At 49.5% G+C, this 18,502-nt stretch overlaps 1 protein-coding gene across 1 annotated transcript in view; it reads left to right on the top strand.

Annotated features, from left to right (window-relative positions):
• VPS4B (vacuolar protein sorting 4 homolog B) overlaps positions 1-18,502 on the top strand; it is a 300,050-nt gene that overhangs the window by 226,898 nt on the left and 54,650 nt on the right. Inside the window, exon 8 of the mRNA XM_085606937.1 lies at positions 14,818-14,899. Coding sequence (XP_085463063.1) covers positions 14,818-14,899 — 82 coding nt within the window. The remainder of the gene's footprint in view (positions 1-14,817; positions 14,900-18,502) is intronic.

Raw genomic sequence — 18,502 nt, 5'->3', positions numbered from 1 at the left:
GCGTGTTATGCCGCAAAATGGAAACGATTTGCCATCTACTGCGCTAATAATGACATACATCCATTGGATGCTTCCATCCAAAACATAATTTGCTATCTACTACACTTGCAAAGATGCAATCTAGCGTATTCCTCTATACGTTTACACCTAGCAGCCTTGGCAGCCTACTTGCAAAATAGGCAACACCTGTCCCTTTTTAAGGTACCAGCCATCAAAGCGTTTATGGAAGGTCTCAAAAGAATTCTTCCCCCAAGATTGCCACCTGCCCCAGTGTGGAATCTCAATGTGGTTCTAACAAGACTTATGGGTCCCCCATTTGAACCTATGCACAAATGTGAATTACAATTCCTAACATGGAAGGTAGCTTTCCTTATCGCAATCACTTCCCTACGCAGAGTAAGTGAAATACAAGCCCTTACACTAGAGAAACCTTTCTTACAACTACACCGTAACAAAGTGGTTCTTAGGACAAACCCTAAATTTCTTCCAAAAGTGATTTCCCCTTTCCACCTTAACCAATCAGTAGAGCTACCAGTCTTTTTCCCAAACCCAGACTCCGTAGCTGAAAGGGCCCTACATACCTTAGATGTCAAAAGAGCCTTGCTTTATTACATCGACAGGACAAAACCTTTTCGAAAGACGAAACAACTCTTTGTTGCTTTCGCACCACCACATAAAGGCAATCCAATCTCCAAATCCGGTATAGCCCTGTGGATAGTTAAATGCATCCAAATATGCTACCTAAAGGCTAAACGTACACTTACAGTTCCCCCTAGGGCGCACTCCACGCGTAAAATAGGGGCTTCTATGGCCTTCTTAGGTAACATTCCCTTAGAGGACATGTGCAAGGCAGCCACGTGGTCTACCACGCATACCTTCACTAAACACTACTGTGTTGACGTGCAGGCCAAACAACAGGCCTCAGTGGGCCAGGCTGTCCTAAAAACTTTGTTTCAAGCTGCTGCAACAGATACAGGCGACCACCGCTAAGGGGAAGCACTGCTGTATAATCTATCCTCAGTGTGTGATCTGCAGCTCATATGCCTCGAACGGAATATGCTACTTACCAGTATGCATCTGTTCTTGGCATGTAGAGCTGCAGAGTCACACACGCCCGCCCGCCCGCCTCCCCGGGACCTGTATCTGTTCCAGCATCCGTCTTACTTAGACATTACACATGGACATCCTTTCTTTCATTCCTATACACTCCATCTTTTCCCATCATGGCGAAAAAACAATCTGACGATGGAGTGGATGCCCATGCGCACTGTTGTCCAGGGGAGGAGTCACCAACCTCGTGACCAAAGGCTTCTTCCAAAGACAACAACCTGCAATCATCCGAGCCCAACACCAGATGGCGATCTTATCCTCAGTGTGTGACTCTACAGCTCTACATGCCAAGAACAGATGCATACTGGTAAGTAGCATATTCCCTTTCACAAATGGGAGCTAAAGCAATCCATAGTAGACATAATTTCCTACCATTGTGGAATACTGTTTGCAATAGCAGAAAACGCATAATGTCGGTCCTTTGCATCTAGACAGTACCATTCACTGTTATTCTGGAATGCTCTGTCGTTACAGTGGTATGGGATAGTTGAGTATGCTTTTCCTCCAGTACTATTAATTCCAGTTGTCCTGTAGAATGTTCAGTGCATCCAACTTATCTTAATCCTGATAGATCCCAGGCGACAAGACGGCCTTGGTTCTCCCATCTGATACAGCTGTTATGACAAGTATGTCTAAAAATATCTCCATGTAAGGTCACCCTTGTCATCCAAACCCTGGGAGATTACAACGGATGGATTGGTTTCTGGGTTAGCTGATTTGAGTCACCTCTGAAGCTGCCAGAGGAAACACTTAATGTCATAAAAGAAGAACTTAGACCACCCACTAGGAATTCCTAAAATGGAGGTGATACTTGATAAGGTGTCGAGCTAACCAGGTTCAGGAGCATATGCATGACGAGACAGTCCTAGTTAAGTATATCATCTATCTGCTTGTGAGTTGACTTAATGCCTCTTAAGGGTTCACTTGTCAGTTATCACAACTTATATTAAAGGTTTACATGATAAGCAAGTTTTTTTTCAATCACTCATTAAAAGACTTCATGCAAGCTGCTAAGAAACTCCTGCCCACACCCACAGTCTCCGCTCCACAGTGAAATATTACATTAGCACTATCTAATCTAATAAAACCCCTGTTTGAATCCAAGCAAGGATAAGGTGGCCATGAGAACACATCAAAGATTCCTGCCAAAGGGGGTCGTGGCTTGGAGGGTGCCGGGGATGGACGCGTGAGCCGCGAGCTCCGCACCCAGCCTGTCCGTTAACCTGACCACTGACGCCCCGGACCTGCTGCGAGTCTCCCGGGGGCCGGACCTGGCCGACCCCCCCCCCCCCCCCCCCCCCCCCCCCACTGTGTTGCGGCCGGCCGGGGGCCGCTGCGGCTGGACTGACGCCGGAAGAAAAGCGGCGGAGCGGGCTGCCGCCGGCCATTTTGTGAGGCCTGACCCTGCAGACAGAGCATCGGAGTGGCGTCTGAGGCGCCGGCTGGAAGTGCGGGGCCGCCGGCGGAGAGCACCGAAAGCGGAGGGTCAGCATCAGAGACCCGTACGTGGCGGCGCGGTGGTGGCATCGGCGGCAAGACGGCGGAGTGCGGGCACCGGGACTGCAGGTCATTGAGCAGCCCCGGAGCCCTTGCAGCGGACCCTGTGGTTGTGGGTTGTGGACGGCCCCCAGTCCACGGGACGAAGAGCGAGGGTCCAATTGCGAGGCGCCGGTTGTTGGAACTGCTGTGCCGGGGCGGCGGGAGCTGTGAGGCTCCACTTGTGTGGTGACGCCCTGTGCTGGACAGAGACGACAAGCCCGGAGACCGGCCCTGAGTGGAGGCGGTGGGGCCCTCCTGGAGCGCTGTGGGCCTGCGGCCGGGGCAGACTGGCTGACCTGCCTGGGTGAGGTGCGGCGGGTGGACCGCCCCCCCTGTCCCCTGTGTTGGGTCGGTGGGGGTCCCCTGGCAGCTGGACGGGCCCCTCGTGAAGGCGGCAAGCTCTATTGAGGCCCTATCCGGCTTAGCGTGGGCAACAGGAGGTTGGGGCAGAGGGGCTCCGGACGAGCCGCCCCTGAGTGGAGTGATGGGAAAGACACGCCCGAGGCAGGGCGCCGCTGCTGCGGCCGGGGACACGCCTGGCGAGAGGGATGGCGATGCGGCGGGGGACCCATCGGGGGGCCTACAGCAAAAACAGCTGCACCAGATCCTGCAAGCCATTTCGGACACGAGGATTGCGCTGCAGAGCGACATAGCGCAAGTCTCCACAGACCTGGGGTTGCTTCGGGGGGATCACCGGAAGCTGGCCGATCGAGTCAAACAGACGGAGGTCACGCTTGAACAGCTGGCACCAGCCCAAAAAGCTTCGGAGGCTGCCGTGGATGATCTGAAACGGAGAGTGCAGGTATTGGAGAAGAGGGCTGAGGATGCGGAGGGACGTAATCGCCGCAATAACATACGGGTGGTGGGGCTGCCGGAAAAAATCGAAGGGACCGACATGCTTGCCTACCTAGAGACTTGGCTGCGAGAAGTGGTTGCGCCAGAGGGGCTAACGCCGTTCTACACGCTGGAGCGAGCGCACAGGGTCCCGGCCTGCCCCCTGGACCCGGGGAGACCGCCGCGCCCGGTGGTTGCGCGTCTACTGCACTTCAAAGACCGGGACATTATACTCCAAAAGGCCAGGGCTCAGGGTCCCTACCGGGTGGACAACGCGTCGGTCTCCATCTACCCGGACTACCCCTTTGAGGTCCAGCGACACCGGTCATCGTTCCTGGCGATCAAAAAGGCTCTCAGGGATGAAGGTATTCAATACGCGCTGTTGTTTCCTGCGCGCCTGCGGATCATACTGGGCGGAAAAACATTCTTTTTCAACGACCCTGACGCCGCGTGGGGCTGGTTGGAGCTGCACAGAACCGGGACAGGGGCGCATTCCACTGGAAGGGAGTCGCGGAGGTCTTCGCCGAAGCCTCGCCGAGGCCGACGTGCCAGGACTCGGCTGACTGGGAGGGGCTCCCCCCTGGTGTCCCAGACGGAGTTGGAGCTGAAAGCAGCATTGCAGGCGGTTTCTGCCATTTCCGGCGCTCTGGTAATCGCCCCTGCTGGGGAGTGGGGCTCCCACAAAGGGTCTGACACTCAGCGCAGTGATGAGGCAGAGGAAGAGGAAGATGAGACAGTGCTGCCACATGTCACGCCTGGGACAGCGGACGGCATACTAGACACTTGAACTATTCCTGAAGTGTCGCTGACCGTAAGGAGGCTTACAGGGGGCTGGAGGTGCGATATGCTGCACTGTTGACTCTGCGCTGGGGGATGGGACTGCCGTGGATCTTTCGGGGACTGCCCGACGCTCCTTGATGGTGGGGGCGGGGGTGGGCTGGGTCGGGTCTACCGGGGGCGGGATAGGTCTGGGGAGGCACTGTGGAGACTGGGCTAGGACTTCTGTTGGGAACACTTTCTGCACCCGTTCGGCCCCGGTCTACCTCCTCTTACTCACACTAGCTGTGAGGCTCTGGTGGCTATCAGAGAAGTTGGTTAATTGTATTGTATTTGGATGGGTAACTACGGTTGGGAACCTGTTCTGGGGGCGGGAGGGATTGGGGGTTGTTGGGGAATTGAGAGGGGTTGGGGTGATGTCAGTGTGCCTAGGACGGGGAGTGGTTGGATAGTAAGTGTTGCACGGTGTGATGGCTTCCCCCCCGGAGTTGAAGTGTATAACCTGCAATGTGAGGGGGCTCACCTCTATGACGAAACGCCTACTTGGTGCGCAGAGGGGTGCAGGTGGCCTTTCTGCAGGAGACTCCTTTGGATCGGGCGGAGGGGCGGGCACTTCACAGTCGCTGGCGGGGTCAGTTGTTTTACACCACCTATTCCAAATTTGCAAGGGGCACCCTGATCTGGGTTAGAGCGTGTCTTCCTTTTCAGCCCCTCGCCACGCAGGTGGACCCGGAGGGACGGTTTGTGGCAGTGCAGGGCAGGCTGGATGGGAGAGACGTGACATTATGCAGCCTTTATGCCCCGAACGTGGAGCAAGCGGCCTTCTTTACGCGCGTGTCAGGCACCTTAGCGGAGTATTTAAAGGGGCCGACCATACTGGGGGGTGACTTTAATTCCATCACTGATGTCCACTTAGACCGTTCTCACCCGCCCTTGCCTCAATCTGCAATACATCGGATGGCTAGAAGTAGACGGGACTGGCAGACTGCGTGGGGGTTGGTGGACACGTGGAGGGAGCACCATCCACTGGAGAGGGACTACTCCTTTTATTCTACCCCACATGAGCTGCATGTGCGTCTGGATGGCATATTATGCTCTCCGGGCATACAGGCTCTGACTCGCCATAGTGAATACTTGGCGAAAACCATATCGGACCACAACCCCTGTCTGGTTATAGCGCACTGGAGTAGGCAGTGTCAGACGATACCCACCTGGCGCCTGAATCCGCGGATGCTGGAGGACTCTGTCTTCCAAGCGGAAGTCCAGGATGGCATCACAAATTATTTCACTGAAATCTCGGGGACGGCGTCCAAGAGGGCATGGGAATGGGACTCGTTCAAGGCGGTCATCAGAGGGATCTGTATCTCCTCCACGTCCGGGGTCCGGAAAACGTTATTAGGAGACATAGAGAAGGCGGAGGCTACACTTCGCATTACGGAGAGAGCACAGCACTCGGGGGAGCAATCCCAGGATGAGGTGGTCGCGGCGCGAGAACAGGTGGCAGTGCAGGTAGAGCGGCTCCGCTGTTTTGACTATAAGGCATACCTCGCTAGGGCGCATGCAGAGAGGGACAAAGTCGGGTTGCTTTTGGCCTGGTTGGCAAATCCGAACGCGCGTGGCTCTCCCATACTTTCGCTGACCACCGGGGAGGGGGTAACAGTATACTCTCTGAGGGAGATTAATGGTCAGTTTTTGGCGTATTATGCTGCCCTTTATACTAACACCATGCAAGACGCTCCTGGGGAACTGGAGGACTTCCTGACAACGGCCCACTTACCGAAACTGGACCCCACTCTCAAGGAGGCGCTGGGGGGGGGGATATCTCGCTAGGCGAGATTCGTATGGCGATCAAACATATGGCGCACAAGAAAACCCCGGGCACCGATGGGCTCCCTGTGGAGTTCTATGCGGACCTGCTTGTCCCACAGTTACAGTCAGTCTACCGGGAGGCCTGGAAGGAGGGTCAACTGCCAGCCTCAACACGTAAGGCGCTGATTATACCGCTCCTGAAGAAGGGAGGGGACCCTGGTGCCAGGACAGCGTATCGTCCACTCTCCATGCTCACCGTAGACTATAAGATCCTGAGCAAAATCTTAGCCACGAGATTGTTGGCGCATATGCCCTCCTTGATACACCCTGATCAGGCTGGGTTCATCCCTCGACGGGACACGTCGACGTGTATCCGGAGACTGTTGCGGGTTATGGAAGTGGACTATCTGGCTTACCCGGCCGCTCTGACGCTGTCGGTTGACATGGAGAAAGCCTTCGATAGTGTGGAGTGGCCTTACCTGTTTAGGGTCTTGCAGGAATTTGGCTTGGGGGATGGGTTTGTGCGCTGGACGAGGTTGCTTTACGCTAACTCGGTGGCTAGGGTGCGAACGGGGACCACCATATCGGCCCCCTATCCAGTAAGAAGGGGAACGAGGCAGGGTTGCTCGTTATCGCCTTTGTTGTTTGCCCTGGCGGTTGAGCCCCTGGCGGCCCATGCTCGACTGGGACGCGCATACGCTGGGCTGCTACTACGGGGGGAAACCCATTATATTTCCCTCTATGCAGATGATTTACTGCTTTTCCTGGCTGACGCGGAAGGGGCCCTCCATGGCGCCATGGCGCTACTGAAGGACTTCGGATACTTGTCGGGCCTGAAAGTCAACTGGGGCAAGACTTGTGTGTACCCCGTCACACAGTGGGAGCGGACCCCCCTCACCCTGGGGGCTATCCGCTGTGAAGCTAGCTGTCTGCCGTACCTGGGAGTGCATATCTACCGCACCCAACAAGATCTGTTGGAAGGGAATGTAGGGAGGGCGATCAGAGGCCTGGCGGGCAGTATTGGATTCTGGAGCACCCTCCCACTTTCGGAAGCTGGGCGGGTAGCACTACTGAAGATGGTGGCGCTCCCGCGACTGTTGTATTTCTTCCGTACCCTCCCTATTTGGGTGCCGGTGTCGTTCTTCCGCAGGCTCACAGCCATGATCACGGGCTTTATCTGGGGAACTGGCAGACGACGGGTGGCGCTGGCCACGCTGCGACGGCCCAGAGCCGAGGGAGGGCTTGCTGTGCCCGATTTCGAGTGGTATTATTTGGCTGCCCAGCTGCAATGGCTCACGCAGGCAGTGGCTAGGGAGTTTAGAGGCCCCGAAGGCCCACAGGGCAGGGTGATCCCGCGACATGTCCTCTCATTTATTGTCTTCCAGCAGCGACTCGAGCTGTCGCAACTGACGCTTGAGGAGCGAACGCTCCGGTTGTGTTGGAACCGCAGCCTGCGGAGGGTCGGCACTGTTCACCCCCACGCCCCGGAGATCCCATTGGGTATGTGCACGGCCCTCCCCCATGGCGCGGATTGGTCGGGGCTGGCTCAGTGGGAAGACCTGGGGATCCAGATGGTGGGGGACCTGTACCTCAATGGAGTGCTTCAGCCATTCCAGGGACTGCAGGATTCCTTCGGGATCCCGAGGGGAGACTATCTACTCCACGCGGCCCTGGTGGCAGCTCTACAAAAGCACTGGAATGCGGGACTCTCTGAACCGCAGACGGCTGTCAGTATGTGGTCATGGCGGCGGGCACAGTCAAGGCCATTACCTGCCTATATCAGAGAATGGCGACGGAACACCTAGCCCCTTTGAGTGCGCTGAAGGATAAATGGGAACTGGACATCGGGAAGCCCATCCCGGACTTGACGTGGCCCCAGTTGCAGAGACGGGCCTGGAAGAGCACACGTAATGTCAGGTTTCAATTGGTGCAGTACTTTATCTTGCATAGGGCATATCTGACGCCGGCTAAATTATTTCAATATTTTGGGGGTCCCACTCCGCAGTGCCCTCGCTGTGGGGAGGAGGGGGCTGACTTTAAGCACATGTTTTGGTCCTGTGGCGCCCTAAGCTGCTACTGGGGGGAGGTCATTGACTGCTTGACCCAAGTGACGGGGCGGGAATTGGGGGTGGACATGGGAGTCTGTCTGCTGCTACGGTTTCCCCACACATCGCGCACGAAAGTCACGAGTAAGTTTTGCGACTTAGGGCTGGTGGTGGCTAAAAGAGAAATTACCCTACACTGGAAATCGAGAACTGGTCCCAGCTTTGCGAAGTGGAGAGCTACCTTCACAAAATGGGCGGGTAGCGAGAGTACGCTCAGGTTGCAGCTAGCGCTGCGGGGAAACGATGAAAAGGCGCTAGCCATGGCACATGCATGGGAAGCACTAGTGGTTGACCTCCGGGGGTGGGGCACAGAAGCGGAGGAGGGCACTGGAGCAGCATGCAGCAGCGTAGTGGTGGAGAGGCAGCTGACGGATCACGCATGAGGACGGGAGGGCTTCCCTTCTCCTTTCTGCTTGGCGCCTGACCATGGGGGTGGGGAGTAGCCCGCGGCCGCTCACACTGCTAATTACGAGACGGATTTATCCCGGTACCTGCGGTTATGGCACACTGACATGTGGGTGGGGGGGAGGGAGTATTTGCATTGGGGAGTGTTGGGGGGCAATGCATTGGTAATTGGAAGTGGTCTACACTGTACTATGCGATGGTGTTTATTACTGGGAGAAGACAAAGGATATGCTGGTCGTTGCGGATGGCAATTCTAATTGAATTATGCACTAATTGTTTTTGCAAAAATAAAATCAAAGATTCCTGCCAAAGGTAGTGTCATCTTTCCACCTCAGCCATTGTAGAACTGTACCGGCATTTCTCCAAAAGCCATCCAATACAGCAGAAAGGGCTTTGCATAAATTTGATGTAAGGAAGGCGGTCCTGTATTACACATAGGCTATACAAAACATTAGACTACAAAGCAGTTCTTTGTAGGGCATTCACCACAGACTCTGAGCACAGTAGTAGACAAGAGCACCATCACCAGATGGATAGTACAAAGCACTAGAAGGTAGGCCTAGAGCGCATTCTACTTGGAAAAAAGGGGCCTCTATAGTATTCATTTCATTGCCAACATCTTCATACTGGGCATCTATAGGGCAGCCACATGGCCCTCAGAACACACTTTAACAAAACGCATTTGAGTAGCTGTAAAGTGAGAAAAAAAAGTTGCAATTGGAAACTGAAAGTGGATTATTAGTAGTTTTTTTGTAAACTTTATCATTTTCTGACATATATACATTCTGGCTTTAATAGATTCACTGCAATAACGAATCATTTATTATCAACATATCTGCATTATGACATCATGCACATATACAATCAAGGATTGGATATCAACAAATCTAGTAGGAGCGACAGAGTGATTAATTTTCGTAGGCTCTTTGGCATGTTTTATACATAGCCCAGTAACGCAACCTCAGGTGTGGATCTATCTCCAAATGTGTCATCTGGGAAATTAACCTTAAAATAGCCTTCCAAAAGTCTCCAATCTTCGGACAATTCCACGCCAGGTGGACCAAGTCGGCATAAGCACTACCGCATTTTACACATCTGTGAGGGCGATTGGGATCTATGGTATGGAGCGTCGCAGGCGTCTTATAAGCTCTCCATAATTACTTAAAGTGAATCTCTGGTTTGAGTGCAGCAGACTGCCCATTGATCATCTATAATTGGGTGTCCTAAATCACACTCTCATGCCTCCCGGATCTTGGCATCGTGACAACAGCTACGCAAGCTTTATACAGCTTTGAGATTAACTGGTACCCACTTGCGCTAGATATTAAAAGCGTCGGAGGGGTAAAAGAAAAAGGCTCGAGTGGATATTCCATGATTTTGGCATGGAGCGCTCTACGGACTCTAGTAAACACAAATTGGTCCATGAATGAAGCATCGCTAAATTTCTCCCCCTTTGTGCTTGAGAATATGTGCCCATCCGGGAACAAGTCGCCAAATTTAGTCATAGAGTGGGCTGTCAGTGTGCGCAGGACTAATTTCTCCTCCGTGATAGGGAGCCATTGGTTTTTTGTAATAGGTATTTCGGAGGAGTAGAGGACGGTGCCTCCCGTAGCTCGTAACAGTTTACGCCATGCCCAACTCCTTGTTGACACTGTCTGAATTCACGGGGGTCCCGAGGGAACCCCTGAGGTAGGAGAGAGTATAGAGGGGTCGGGAATACAAAATCAGCTTCTGGTCTACTATAGGTGATGCGAGCATCTGGGTGGTACCAGGAGTGAGCTAAGCTGCCCTGTGCAACTAAATAATACATTTTAAAATCTGGTGCGCCAAACCCTCCTCTCTCATACAGAAGAGTCATGGTATCCCTGCGCACTCTCGGTCTCCTACCGGCCCATGCAAGCCTGATGAGATGTGATTTGAGAGTGTGAAAAAACCTATCTGGCAAGGGAATGGGGATGTTATGGAGCATTATTAGTAGGATTGCTTAGTAGTTCACCACAAATAATCTTATTATTCTTATTTGGTTCCATAAAGCTTTCAGTAATTTAAACAAGCGCTGAAACCCTGGTAGCTATGGCACAGAGCAGACAAGTTAACTTGAGAAAACGTGTAATGCCTTTAGACGTACCAAAATAGTTCAAAAGTCGAAAAACACAACACAATGAAAATCTCTCTCCAGTTTATAAAGATCGAGTATAATTTAATGGACGAAATGACACCAAAACAACAAAAATCCAATAAGGAGAATAAGAGACATGAATTTGTAACGTTTTAAATAAGCACTAAGCTACAAAGGCAATCACCTGCTCTCACTTGACCGGGACCTAGGTGCAATTTTCTGCAGACCACGATGGAGCGCAGGTTGGATGCAGAAGCCAATTTCAACCCACTAGTCTCTGAAATGTAAGTCCGAATCATCAACGGGGCAAGGCAGTAGATTGTGGTATTGTATGGCTCCCCAAGGCTGGATAGCAGGGGGGCGAGGTCTGGGTGAAGCCTTAGACTTTTTACAGAAAATTTTATAGTGGGAGAAATAAAAAATGTCCTCCAAAGGAATGTCCCTTTGTAAGTGGATACTTTTGGCGCCTTCACCCGATGAATTTTACTGTGTTCGGACTTAGTTGCTTTGTTGGAGTCCGATTCCTCCAGCGGGACATGGCTAAGCTCTTTAGTTAAACAGGGCTCCAAGAGGCCTGGTGCCTTTTCCTCAACATCTAGCTGAAACAAATTTTCTGCTGTGAAAAAGCTCTGAGTAGGAGCAATCTGAATCTTTGCCGAGCTGCTACGCACCTTCGTCGGATTGACTTGGCAGGTTTGTCCTGGTCCTCCAGAGGTCTTTGGAACCAAAACTTTTCTAAGTCCCAGGTTTTTCAGGATGTTTGGAATACACTTTGACATAGCCAAAAACAGCACTTGGGGTTCTTAACTCACTCCAGCAGAAGCCACTAGCAGGGTCCAGAGCAGGTCCAGTTCAAAATGTTCAGTTGGGCTCCTCAGAAAAAAAAAAACTTCTAGCTGCTTGTTGTGCCTCTGTAGCTTAACAGTTGAGTCGACTTCTTTGCCCTGGGTACAAATGAGAGCAGGTCAAGCCTTTCAGTTCTCCTGACCGGTCTCACCAGCAGGTGCATTTCTCATTCTGTTTTCCACAGGTCCAGTAGTGTTTTGAAGAGGGTGCCCAGGGGTGCCACATTTGTGCCTGGTATTCGCCTGTGGATGAGAGTGACTCCTGCACCCTCCCTAAGCCATAGGGAAAAGGTTCCCAGGGGTAACCCTACTGATTTTTGCAGCAGGCCAGCAGAGTCACAAACCCAAGTTCTAAGTGTGGTCCCAGGAGCTAAAGAAGGGCTGCTAGGCATTTGAAAATAGGTGACTGGGCAGGAAAGAGCAGCTGTCGGTGGCAGGTACAGTGGAGCCTGGGGTAAGGGATAGGTGGGGATGGAGGAACAAGCGGCAAAAAAAGGGTAGGCTTAAAAGAGGAAAACAATACACATACAGGAACATAATCACATCCCAGTGGAGGTGCAGCCCTGAAACAGTTATAGCAAACGTGTACCATAAGTCTAACCTGAAGAGCAAGTCCAAATAGCTTATTAGTTAGAGACTATTACTGATTGCCGAAAGGATTAATCTGATTGTGAGTTCTAATGCAGATCCCTTATAGGCATTAGAGTAGATCTGGAACTTTTCGAGCTGTACCCCTTCAAACCAGTAGGTGGCATCCATCGGCTCCATGTTGACGGCCGTGCTGGGATCTGCATGCGGGATGCCTATATAGGCGCCAGCCAGTGCGCTCATATCATTTTTTCCGACATTTTGTCGAAGCATTTTTTGAAAATACTTTCTGCTGGTGTGTTTAAAGATGTCCCCAATGAAACCAACAGGTTTTAAACACTGTGGTGCCTGTCACATGCAGATATCTGTGACGGACCTGCACTTGGTTTGTTTGTGGTGCTTGGAGTGAGACCATAACTCCAACTCTTGCACACCAACCTGCGTACCCTCAGCCTTCATGCATGGAGATTAATTGCCAACAGTGGACAGCATTAGACCTTCCTGCCAAAGTATGCATTGTTATTTTGGCAGCCAGGCATCCCTCTACAGTATACGTTTGCTGTTGTGACAAGTTTTTGACATGGTGTGCATACAAAAATATTGACCCTCTTTCTGCACCCCTCTCCCAAGTGCTTCAGATTGTTCTGTTCCAAGTGCCTCCAGTAGACCAGGCTGTTGTAATGGACTTCTTTCTGAAAGAAGGGACCCTGGTATGGACGAGCTGATGATGCAAAGGAAATGTTCAGCCAGGAAGCAGGCCTTCACTTTGAAGCATTTCCTTCCAGCAATCTGTTCCTGCTGCATCTTGTTACAGACATATAAAGCTTCTTCTGTGTCTTGCCAAAGCAAACGGAAGTACGTGACTCAGAGCCTTATTGAGAGATTCAAAAACAATGTTGTATTTGGCTTCTTTAGTTGAGCTTCCATATCACAGCAAAGGAGGACCAGCTCAGTAGACACCTGGTAAAATGGCAAGAATGAGTACTATACAATTAGACTCTCAGCCAGATCTTTATATCTTGGCATTTATCAAACCTAATCCTATTCACCACAGAAGACAATTGAAAATGGAGATAATCCTCAGCACCCCAGTGCAGTCTCTCTACAGACCACTTTACCTGGCTGTCGCTTTCATATTTGTAACCATTGCTTACATATACACTTAGAGTGAGCTGGGGTCTGCCCCTTGCAAATGATTGCATGTCTTTATTCTCTATCTAAATTCCATTCTTATCATTGGCTGGCCTGGCTTCCTATTTTTGTTAGTCCTTTTATCACTTAGGCTGATTATTTGGATCCTTCTACTGCTGATGTGTGATGTGCAGTATGAATCAAATGTGTTTTATTTCTCCTGAGCGGCATAATCACTGATTGTAGCGATATCTGGTGAAAATCTGAATACAACCACGCAGGGAGCTTTTTTGAAGCCTAACCTTCTCTTCTGGATTTTAGGCATGACTCTTCACTCCAGCTTACTGTTATTGAACTTGAAGACTGTATCCTAGTACCTGTGTCAATTGCACATGAATCTTAAAGATAATTCCATTGATATGCTGAAGGAACCTGAACACCCTTCCACAAAATCACCTTACGCCTTTAAGTAATAGATCCTATGTCTGGAGAAGAAATTGGCCCTGAGAATCTGAAGAAGTAACAGTACTACCGTATCTTAATTTGGCCGAAGCCTGGGTTCGGTTTTATACTACCCCTCTTTATAAGTGTGTTTGAGCTTGATAATCTATTGTACCATGCATGAATATGTGAATGAGTCACATTATGGCGAAAGGGTAACTTACCTGGAACTATACTGTTGTCATTTGTTTTCTCTCTGAATTTTTTAACAGCACATTTTATAGACCATAAAATTGCCCAGTCTGTGGGTTATCTGATCGGCTGAACAGAAAATAGGAATATTATTAGATGTAGGGAGTTCAAATTTGTGTTGGTATATGTTAATTGAATCAGTAGCTAAGGGTAATGGAGACAGAGAATGATTTGTAAGATGGAAGGGGACATAGATTGATTTAAAATGAAAAGTAAAAAAATGCCTTGCTTGTAAATTACTTCTGTTTTGCACCATTCTTTCAGCTGCACTAGGTAAAAAATGTCAAGCCTCTGCTTGAGATTTGCTTGTTAGTGTCCATTACCAAGTTCCAGATAAAAGCCATTCAGTTCCTTCAAGTCCTACTCTACCCACTATGCCACTCACCCCGTTTCGGTTCTATTATGCTGTGGAGGGGTAACACACGATTATCAGTCTCTCTTCATTCTAAATGGCCACTGATGTCTCGTGTTTATGTGCCCTATCTAATGAGAGCACAGACTGACACACTTAACATTAATTGCCTAATGTGTTAATGGCTATGCCTAGGCAGCAGCCTTTATAGTTTAAAGTTATCGGCTTTATTTCTTCCATCACATTGTTGTAGTGCAATTTCTAAACCAACAGGGCACTTCTTCAAAAAATAGTAATCAACGTAAGTCAATCAGATTTAAATCCGTCTTAATGATTTCAAAACCAGCCTTACCATTGTCTCTTTTCTTGTTAACTCGAATACAAATAAATAACATACAATTGATTGCTGTTTTAGTACTGTTGTAATATATTTGCTCTCTGAAACAGGTAGCATCAGGGTGTCACAAATGTTTCACATAATAAATCATTTGTTTCTCTGTGATCCTGCAGGAGTTGGAGTGGACAACGAAGGCATTTTAGTCTTAGGAGCAACAAACATTCCTTGGGTTCTAGATTCTGCCATACGAAGAAGGTATGGAAAACATTAACTGTAATCCTATTTCAGATTTTCTGTCAACACTGCTTTGATATTTGTACAAATTTGTTCAATTTTTTCTTTATCAGTAGTATTGCGTATCAGCTTTTTTCTTACTGTATCTGTTAGTAGTACCCATCCACTTTCTTTTAAGTGCATGGGATATTAGTCTCGGGTAAAGAAGTCCTACACAAATTTCCCCCTACTGCTAACTTGGCGCCATCACATTGGTCAGTTTTCTTCCACCTAGATATGTAAATGGATGGTACCTTTGCTTTAGGTGAATGTTGGGGGCAGTTGGGTCTAATTTTTAAAAGTTCTAAAGTAAAATTTCCCTTGCTCATGAGGTCTCAGTACACGGCATCGCAGAAGTCTAGTGTCGACTGAGAAGCTGGTCTTCCCTGGGTAACCTAAGGCACAGCATTAGGGTCATAACTATGGGATCCATTCATTCAACACGGTTGTAACAAATATAATTTGTTTTAAATATTTTTTTTTAATAAATTTCTTTATTAACATTTTCTTTAATTCAACATTAATATGATTAACATTTGCAGGTGTTGGAAGCAAATTCTTGATAACATTTACATATAGAGGCATTGATACTTGAAACAGTGATACACGAGTCACAGTTTTGTACTTTTCAAATCCACCACGCCTCTGTTCCCTCCCCCCCCCCACCCACTGCATCCTTCTATGTTATGATTGGGTGGCCAATTGCGAAACTTCCAGCTCAAGGCCATAGTATTGTATCCATAGACTCCATATTTTCAGGAACTTTTTTGGGCATCCCCTGGCCGCATATGTGGTCTTTTCTCCTGTCATATACATATTCATCCCCCTCTTCCATTCATCCAATGTAGGTCCCTGCATCAACCCCCACTTACGCGCCAAATCTCTCTTGGCAACCACCAGGCCGAGGTTGGTTAGTAGTAGCTTTGGCTTCGGGAGGTCTACGTCTGTATGAATGCCCAATAGCACAAGTTTGGGGTCTCTAGGTATAGCATCGCCCAACACAGCCTCCAGTTCAGTCAGTACCTTCGCCCAATAGGCTTATATCTCCCGACACACCCATATTGTATGAAAATATGCTCTAGATTCCTCGTTGCATCTGAGGCAATTACAGGTATCTGCCCTCCCTATTCTATGTAAGCGAGATCTGCCGTAATAAGCCCTGTGCAGGTATTTGAATTGAATAAGTCAAAGCCTCGACTTAATGGCCACTTTCCGTGAATGCATCAGCGCAGTCTCCCAATCTAGCTCTTCTAGGGCCCCTAGCTCTGTTTCCCACTTTGCCCTAAGTTTCTGGAGTGTGTCTGGCTGATTATTTATTATGGTTCGATACGTCCATGAGACTGCTTTTTCTGCTATTTCACCCATGATGAGTCTGCCCTCTAACGGGGCATACTCTGGGAGTTTCTCCATGTCTATACGTAGTGCCTCCCACGCATGGGTCAACCGCAGATATTTATTATATTGCGTCTGGTGTAAGTCATATTCCTTCTGGAGGACGGGAAAGGTGACAAGTTTGTTGTGATCTAGTATGTCTTTGATTTGGGACATACCCAGCAGATCCCATTTTTTTAAACCCAGTCAATTTTGCGAATTCTTTGAGTCTCCCTCCCACCCAAAGGGGAGGTTTCTCTGGTGATGATATTGGTCCATTTAATTTGCCTTTCTGCTTTTTTCCAGGCGGCCACCACTGCCTGCGTAGCTGCAAATAATTTCGCGACTCCCTTCCCTCCATAAATATAGTGGGTGTGCGGGTGTTTTTCAAATTGCGTGCGCTCCAACGCATAGGTCGGGTGATCCCAAGGCATATGTTCCCAGTCATTAATCACTATCAGATGGGAGGCCCAATAGTAGGCTCTAATATCTGGTAGCGATATTCCACCGTTATATTGATTACGCTATGGGTGCCTAGGGGTCACCCTGGGGGGCCTTCCGTCCCAGAGGAATGTACGTAGAGCATCATCAATCTTGACAAAGACGTCCTCTGGGATTGGGTAGTACGTGTTCTGAAGGATATAAAGGAATTTGGGCAGTACTGCCATTTTATATAGGGTGGCCCTACCTAGCAGTGTCAGAGGCAACGTCTTCAACCTCTCAGCATCTATTTTGAACTCTCTGAGGACTCTGTGGAGATTATGATTCAGAGCCTCCTGTCTGTCAGCGGTTACGTAAATACCCAAATATTGCATCCTATTTTGTTCCTCCTGGAGCGGACTCACACAGTCGAGAGGTCCCCATCCCTGATTCGCTGAATATAGGCAAGATTTCTCCCAATTAATTCTATATCCGGCATGTCTACCATTGCAGTCAAAACTGTCCAGTAGTCGTGGGAGTGTTGTCTCGGGGTTCGTGACCTAGAGAAGAATGTCCTCTGCATATAACTATATTCGTTCGTTCTTAATCTCAGTGTTGTTACGCCGGAACCCAGTCATATCTGGATGCGCTCTTATGACGCACGCAAGGGGCTCCAATACAAGAGCAAAAAGAAGGGGGGACAGGGAACATCCCTGTCTTATCCCACGCTCTAGTGAAAATTCCCCAGAGATCGCTCCATTGACCCGTACCCGGGCCATTGGCTTCTCGTATAAAAGTGTTATCCATTGCCTAAATTTGGGACCAAAACCAAACCTTTCCAATGTAGACATGAGATAAGGCCAGTGAACAGTATCAAACGCTTTTTCAGAGTCGAGTGAGAGTATTAACTGCGGGTCTGCCCTATTGCTAGCTACCTCAAGCCAATTGTGTACTCTTCACAGGTTTAATCTCGTGGACCTCCTTGGCATAAAGCTAGATTGGTCAAGGTGAACGAGACTAGATATGACTGTTGTGAGCCTGCCAATGAAAATACTCGCCTGTATCTTCGTCTCTATATTTAGAAGCGAGATGGGACGATACTAGCTGCACTTCTGTGGCGGTCTATCTTTCTTGGGTATCACCACTATTGCGGCAGTTCAGAGGTCTTTTGGTAGGTTGCCTACATCTTGCGCCTCCAGGTTGAGATTCAACAGGTGGGGGCCCAATAAGGCAGCGTTTAGTTTGAAGAGTTCTGGCGGCAGTCCGTTGGGACCCGGAGCTTTCCCAGACTTCAGTTAACTGATAGCTGCCCCTACTTCCTCCAGTGTGATCTCTGCTTCTAACGCTCAAGCATCCTCTTTTCCAAGTCTGGGGACCTCTATTGCCTCTAAATAGCTTTCAATCTGTGACTGTCCCGCCAGGGGACGCGTGGCGTAAAAAGCCTTGTAATAATGAGCCAAGGCATCGGCTATCTTCATGGGGGTCATGTGCCTCTGGCCATCGTCGTGCTCTATCTGGGTTACCCATCTACTGAACAAATAACACTACCTCCAAGTTATTGCATGAACCAGTGCGGTAGTAGTCAACCTATCTGGTGATAGTTAATACTGAAAGTACATCTAAGGGCAGATCCCTTTCAGGACGTAATCCCTCACTCACCAATGGTGACATGCTTCATCATAGGGACTCTCCTCCCAAAGGAAAACCTTAGTTCCTTTGGGGGCTACAACCCCCTCACTGAGAGGGAGGAGCTCAGGGATGTTTTATTTTTCAGTTATGAGGATCGACTAAATC

This window comes from Triturus cristatus, chromosome 5_2 (genome assembly GCF_964204655.1).
Source record: "Triturus cristatus chromosome 5_2, aTriCri1.1, whole genome shotgun sequence".
Taxonomy (NCBI): Eukaryota; Metazoa; Chordata; class Amphibia; order Caudata; family Salamandridae; genus Triturus; species Triturus cristatus.
This window is presented reverse-complemented; position numbering and strand designations above follow the sequence as displayed.